The 7959-nt window shown below is 43.1% G+C and overlaps 1 protein-coding gene across 1 annotated transcript in view; it reads right to left on the reverse strand.

Annotated features, from left to right (window-relative positions):
• Positions 1 to 4781, reverse strand: part of snphb (syntaphilin b) — a 29522-nt gene extending 24741 nt beyond the window's left edge. The window contains exon 1 of the mRNA XM_073470241.1: positions 4549 to 4781. Coding sequence (XP_073326342.1) covers positions 4549 to 4781 — 233 coding nt within the window. The remainder of the gene's footprint in view (positions 1 to 4548) is intronic.
• Positions 4782 to 7959: the final 3178 nt, after the last annotated feature.

Here is a 7959-nt window from a genome sequence, read left to right on the forward strand (position 1 = left end):
CCTCCCCCTGCAGCAAGAGTAGCCATGGAGTTAAATGGTGTGATTAGTTTTGCAACTACAGTCCAGAGGAGAAGAATAGATACATGCTCTGCATGAAAGAGGAATGAAAAACAATGAAAAGGACAACAGAGATTTTGCCAAAATAAAGAACTGAAATGATCTGTTGTATATAGTCATGTGAGACCTTTATGGTTATAACTGTCAATGGAGTAGAAGGCAGAATTAGAGATTCTCCCATCACAGGCGCATCTGAGCGAACACCCTGCTGTGAAAATGACTGCCAAGTCACCATGGCGACGTTCAGTCCACCACTTGTGTGGAACGTGAGCAGGAGGAGAGCTGCCATTGGCTGAGAATACTGAGGAACAGGAGGGAGGAGCCTGCGGCTGACAAGATGGCCATGCTGCAAAGGGCTAAAGTGACCTGTACTAAAGGACAGTAAATAACACAGAGCTTCCTCTTCAGTCGAGGCGTGTTGTGTTTCTGCTCCACTCACTCCTGCATTTCAAACACTGTGCAGACTGTATGTTGCCTCATGAATAAATAAAGGACCATATGCACGGAAAGTTTACTGAACAGGAGTATAGGTCACAGGCCAAGGGACCAAAGGTGTCAAAACGACATAACGATAACATAACGATAACATAATGACTACAAAGAGAAACAAAACAACTACAAAGAGAAACAAGGTATCTACAAAGGGACTCAAAACAACAACAAAGATACATAAATGTCTACAAAGAGACTCAAAACAACTACAAAGAGACATAAATGACTACAAAGAGACTCAAAAACAACTACAAAGAGAAAATAAGTAACTACAAAGAGACTCAAAATGACTACAAAGAGACATAAATGACTACAAAGAGACTCAAAAACAACTACAAAGAGAAAATAAGTAACTACAAAGAGACTCAAAACGACTACAAAGAGACATAAATGACTACAAAGAGACTCAAAACAACTACAAAGAGAAACTAAGTAACCACAGAGAGACTACAAAGGACTCAAAGTGTCTGTTTAAATCAGGGTGTGGGGTGGGTCTGTACCCAGGGTCCATTGTCCTATAATCCTTCCATGTTCATATGTATTTATTTAAGATTGCCTGTATGTAGTACACATCAGTCAGTATTAGTTGTCGAAATACATCATGTGGTTTGTGCCAATGTTTTTGAGGAAGATCTGAGAATCTCAAACCAAAGACTACACTACCCTATACTACGGTACGTCCATTCATTTCTGGCTGTGTGGTGGGTTGTTACATTCAGAAACAGGCTTTTATATCACAAATGTGTTAGAGTAATGGCAGCAAATTCAATAAACTCAGAGTTAACCACATCCAGCCTCGTGCAAATTGGATAAGGCTTTGATATCATTAGAGAATCAGTTGCAATATCTGAAAGCCACAACAAGAAGAGCTGTGCCTCTGTTCTCTCTCAGGTGGGACGTGCGTTCCTGAAATACAGAAATGCTGCAAGGTCAAACTGCAGCGCCAGGCAACCTGTCACGACTTTGCTTCCTGCAAACATGGATGTCACTTACTTTGGCTCTGAGACACAGTGAGCTATTTCTCCATGCAGGGCCGGGGGAGCAGTCAGGGGCGTTTCTATTCCCCAGTAGAAGTACGATTAGATATGTAGCCTGCTATGACGCTGACACCGGCGGACAACATGCATCTGACGCCCCGCGATCCCCGGGGAGGTCCACGCTCAGAAATGGGCGCACAGGATGACAAGACGCGCAAACATCTGCCCGAGCGCACTGCGCAGCATCCATCAGCTGCGCCAAAATACACTGACAGGAAATAGCGCGAGCCTTGCGGAAGGCTCCAAATAAACACTAAGCTCCACGCATTTCCTGCACGGTTACTCCATTCATACATCATCGATCCTTGATGCACAGCGCACTCTCTCCACTACAGAGGCGCATCGTCCGCAAAATGACAGCTCCGCCGCGGCCAGTGGCTCTGATGATGTCAATGACAAACTCGGGCCTCGCTTACCTGTGCCCCCCTTTCCCGTCGCGCCGTTACTCCTTCCGCGGTTCCATCGCCTCCGATTTCATTGTTGTCCTCTCGGGTTCTTCGCCAAGAGCTCCGCTGGATGGAGCGGTGATCCTGGCTCACACACCGGGGAGGAGGGGAGGAGAGGAGAGGAGAGGAGAGGAAAGGAGGGGCTGGGCCGGGGGATGCAGGAGGTGCGCTGGGTGGCTGCCGCGCGACGATACGCACAAGGGTACATGGATGGAAGCATCTGCGTCACGTTACGTCGGATTTGCTTTAAAGGGAAACACCACTGAATTTGTTGAAGACGGCTCATTCGGTGCAGCTCAGAACCACAGGGCCCTGCTGTCATGTTCGTTTTCTCTGCTGTCAGTGTAGGGATGAAGTGCTGAGTCAGGACTAATTAACCTGAATCAATTCAGTATGTTCATCCCCGCGACCCTCACGGATAAAGCGGTCAAGAAAATGATGATGATGATTCAGTATGTAGACTAAAATGAATTGCTCATTAACTTAAACGTACTACAAGGAGTTCTTTACTGTTTATGAAACAGTCTGATGCCAGTGACTTATATTTAGCAAAGGAGACCATCAGCCAGAAGATTGGCTATTTCAACATAACTCTTCTACTTATTGTTAAAGGAACAGTTCACCCATAAATAAACAATTCAGTCATTATCTACTCACCCCCATGCTGATGGAAAGTCAGGTGAAGTTTCATAGTCCACAAAACATTTCTGGAGCTTCACAACGAAACAGTGTTGTAGCATTCTCCTAAACAACTGAAGTAGATGGGGACTTGTTGTAAAATGTAGAAAACCACAGAAGAAAAAACAATTGGCAAAAAGATGGCTCCATACAGCTTGTCCGGTGTAATCCAAGTTTTTGGAAGCCCTGAGGTCCCAAATTGATTTGAAATAGATGGTATTTACTCCTGTAAAGGGCTGTAAGCTGCTATAAGTGTTAGTGTGCACCCCGTCTGAAATTGGTGAACAACTGAAGAGTAAATCACATCTTTCTAATCAATTTGGGATCTCTGGGCTTTAGAAGACTTGGATTACGCCAGAAGAGCTGTACAGAACCATTTTGTGTTTTGTTTTGTTCTGTTTTTTTTTGTTGTTGTTGTTTTTTTTACATTTTGAAACAAGTTGCCAACTATCAATCAATGTGATTAGGTCATGAAAATCAATTACTTCCATGACGTGAACACATCTCGCACATATTAAATGAGACACTGCAAATTGCAACACCACACATGTTGTTTATAGACTGGAGTGCCTCTGTGGATGTTTCTATGTGGGACAAACAAAAAGAAGTCTGAAAGACTGACTTGCAGAACATAAAGATGCTATTGGTAAAAAGAATGCTGCTTATACCATTGCATTATGCCACATGCAAACAGGACATGGCAATCTCAACAAGGTGAAAGTCATTGTTTTGGAAGTTGTTGGAAAGGACATTAGAGGAGGAGACTGCAGAAAAAGAGGCCTTTTGGATTGTACAACTTAAATATCCAGGCCTCAACAATGAGAGAGACTTTTCTCCATTCTCTTGAAATATCACCTCAAAGAGCTGTAAAAAATTTATTTAATTATGTAACTGTTGATGGATGAAGATAATGTGTTTGGAGGAAACATTTGTTTGTAGTCAGGAATACAAAATGTGGACTAATTAATCGATTGTATCAGGTGTATTCTTTATAATCACTGATCTCCTTCACCCAGCTCTCCTCTCTCCTTCCTTCAATCCCCCTTCCCTCCCCTTCTCTCTCCCTGCGTCACTTCCTTGTTTTTTGACCAATAGGCTTGCACATTGAGAGGGAGCCACCGTCCCACTAAAGTCATTAGTGCAATACAATCTAGGTGTGTAGGCTGCTGACAAAGACCCTGATGAAGACCTATGTTGGTCACAACATGTTGGTCATTTTAATATACACTGCTCAAAAAAATAAAGGGAACACTTAAACAACACAATGTAACTCCAAGTCAATCACACTTCTGTGAAATCAAACTGTCCACTTAGGAAGCAACACTGATTGACAATCAATTTCACATGCTGTTGTGCAAATGGAATAGACAACAGGTGGAAATTATAGGCAATTAGCAAGACACCCCCAATAAAGGAGTGGTTCTGCAGATGGTGACCACAGACCACTTCTCAGTTCCTATGCTTTCTGGCTGATGTTTTGGTCACTTTTGAATGCTGGCGGTACTTTCACTCTAGTGGTAGCATGAGACGGAGTCTACAACCCACACAAGTGGCTCAGGTAGTGAAGCTCATCCAGGATGGCATATCAATGCAAGCTGTGGCAAGAAGGTTTGCTGTGTCTGTCAGCGTAGTGTCCAGAGCATGGAGGCGCTATCAGGAGACAGGCCAGTAGATCAGGAGACGTGGAGGAGGCCGTAGGAGGGCAACAATCCAGCAGCAGGACAGCTACCTCCTCCTTTGTGCAAGGAGGAACAGGAGGAGCACTGCCAGAGCCCTGCAAAATGACCTCCAGCAGGCTACAAATGTGCATGTGTCTGCTCAAACGGTCAGAAACAGACTCCATGAGGGTGGTATGAGGGCCCGATGTCCACAGGTGGGGGTTGTGCTTACAGCCCAACACCGTGCACGACGTTTGGCATTTGCCAGAGAACACCAAAATTGGCAAATTCGCCACTGGCGCCCTGTGCTCTTCACAGATGGAAGCAGGTTCACACTGAGCACATGCGACAGACGTGACAGAGTCTGGAGACGCCGTGGAGAACGTTCTGCTGCCTGCAACATCCTCCAGCATGACCGGTTTGGCAGTGGGTCAGTGATGGTGTGGGGTGGCATTTCTTTGGGGGGCCGCACAGCCCTCCATGTGCTCGCCAGAGGTAGCCTGACTGCCATTAGGTACCGAGATGAGATCCTCAGACCCCTTGTGAGACCATATGCTGGTGCGGTTGGCCCTGGGTTCCTCCTAATGCAAGACAATGCTAGACCTCATGTGGCTGGAGTGTGTCAGCAGTTCCTGCAAGAAGAAGGCATTGATGCTATGGACTGGCCCGCCCGTTCCCCAGACCTGAAACCAATTGAGCACATCTGGGACATCATGTCTCGCTCCATCCACCAACGCCACGTTGCACCACAGACTGTCCAGGAGTTGGCGGATGCTTTAGTCCAGGTCTGGGAGGAGATCCCCCAGGAGACCATCCGCCACCTCATCAGGAGCATGCCCAGGCGTTGTAGGGAGGTCATACAGGCACGTGGAGGCCACACACACTACTGAGCCTCATTTTGACTTGTTTTAAGGACATTACAACAAAGTTGGATCAGCCTGTAGTGTGTTTTTCCACTTTAACTTTGAGTGTGACTCCAAATCCAGACCTCCGTGGGTTAATAAATTTGATTTCCATTGATAATTTTTGTGTGATTTTGTTGTCAGCACATTCAACTATGTAAAGAACAAAGTATTTAATAAGAATATTTCATTTATTCAGATCTAGGATGTGTTATTTTAGTGTTCCCTTTATTTTTTTGAGCAGTGTATATTGCCATGAAAAATAAAAGCAGACATGTACTACAGTGTGCCTTGGATTGCTTTTGAAGAGACTTTACATTTTTTACATTTACATGTAGCGATTGTCTTCAAGTTGTTTAGGAGAATGCTGCAACACTGTTTTACTGTGAAGCTCTTGAAATGTTTTGTTGACTACAAAAACTTCACCCGACTTTCCATCAGAATGGGGGTGAGTAAATGATGACTGAATTTTCATTTTTGGGTGAACTTGTCCTTTACTGCTTGCCACTGGGTCGGGTTCATGACAAAAATAATAACATTACTTAGGAATGTTGACAAATGCAGCTTTCTCACCAAATTTACAATCAATGAACAACCAAATCTGTTAGCTGTAGGATTTCATAACCTTCATAATTAACAGCACTAAAACATTTGGTTTGCCATCGGCATATTACAGGTAATAAAATATGTTGCATCTTTCTTTCACTCACTTCCAAAACAAATGCACATGTTAACCAGATCAAGATCTTTCTGACAAGAGTCAGAGGAAAGACATTTGCTTTTGTCCACAGGGCCTGCCAGAATCAACAACAACAAAAAATAAAATTAAATTAAATTAAGTCAGTACAATAGATCTTGGTACTACCAAACTGGAATCAAATTACATAGAAGAGGAAGAACAGCTTCTCTGAAAGCAGAACAGAAGCTGGTCTTGGAGAAGAGTAAAACTGTTTTTACAGCCTTTACAGATTGACATGTTGCTGCATGACCCGAGAAAGGTCTTTGTATTTACAAGCTATGGGGTGACATGTTAGTATTTTTAAATTATGTCTTGTGTTTTTGTCTGTTGTTATTAGTATTATTTACTTTTTGCTTGAGTGTAGCTCTGGAGATAATGGTGCACTACAACCAAAAACATCCAGCAGGTGCACTTGACAAACTATGGGGTAGACATGACAGACATGTTTAACATGAACAGTTAACATGGTGAAGTGAAAAAGACAAAGTGGGTGTTGATCTGACTGTGACTTGACAACATTACTGGAGATGGTTCATGTTGATTGTTGGGTGATGCAGCAACATGTGGATGTTTATTTCTATGAGAACAGGTTTCTTTCAAACAGGAGTGGATGTATAATGAGGCTGATGAAAGTCAACCTCATAATGGTCATCACATACCTGGCATTTACTTCCAGCTTCAATCACAGCTCCTCTTTATGTAAACATGTCTTTAATTCAGCTTTAACAGATACAAAACTGTGCAGATGTTGTTCTGTAAAGGGACATCTGAGACGTTTGGTAGAGGCAAAAGATGAGACATCAAATCATTCTTGTGTTGGAGCTCACAGTGATGGTTTAGAAGAAAATAGTCCATAATAACCTCTACAGTTGACCATGCTGGACACAGCCTTAAAACCAAACAATAAAAAAAAAACAGTTAGCATATACACAAGATTTTAAAAGGCATTGCGAATGGTGCATTTACTAATAGTGCCAGTGTGTGACGTCAGCCTGGATGTTTTCTTTTCCTGCTCAATGCTGCGATCTAGTGGAAATACTGGAGGCATGTCACACAGTAACAGCTATAAAAATATATATATACAATCATAAATACAAATAAGTAACAACTATCGTAAGAACTAGTATAATAGAATAAAATATAAATAAAATAGAGAATCAAATTTCTGAATTGCACAAATCCTTCCTCACACAAATAGAATAACACACTTAAGAGTGTAAGTATTTTACTACACTTTGAACAAGAAACATAAAATAAATAGCACAACTGCCATCTAAAGCCTGACTCTTCTTGCCTTCCTTGATGCAAAGTCATCAATTATATCATCATATGAAATCAGCTCAGCAACTGTATGATTGATACTGATGATGGCCAGACCAGTAAGGCGTTCCTGTGACATGATTTACCTGAGGTAGGTTTTGATGAGCTCAAGCAAGGACATGGTCTTTGATGGCAAGTCAGGCAAGTTCTTCAGCTCCTGTGCAAGCTCTCTGCCATCCAAGTCAGATTGTCCCTTAGAGTGCAGCGTAGTACTAAGGGTCACACATTGTTCTGTCAGCTCCTCATCTGCGAGACTTTGGAAATGTGTCAGCACTCCAAACTTTTCTCCCACATTTTCCAATGTGGAAAATCTTTCCTGAATGGCTGATGTTGCAGCATCAACAACTACATTGTAAAATGTCACCTCCAGTTTCTTCAGAGCATCAGTCAAGGGCTCATCAAATGCTTCATAGGAGAAGTGCTGCTTTGTGGACCTCAGCCGTTTTTGTTTTAAAACAGCCTCCACATTCATTTTGTCACAGATATCTGTGGCTGCCATTTGTGCAGCCACAAAGCCTGTCGCCCTGTAATTGCAGAGACCTCTCTCGGTTTTGTTGGGGAGATTGACCGCAACATCAACATGCAAGCTAGGAGACTGCATCTGCTTGCTCACATGCTGTATCTGCCACA

Source organism: Pagrus major, chromosome 7 (genome assembly GCF_040436345.1).
Source record: "Pagrus major chromosome 7, Pma_NU_1.0".
Lineage (NCBI taxonomy): Eukaryota > Metazoa > Chordata > Actinopteri > Spariformes > Sparidae > Pagrus > Pagrus major.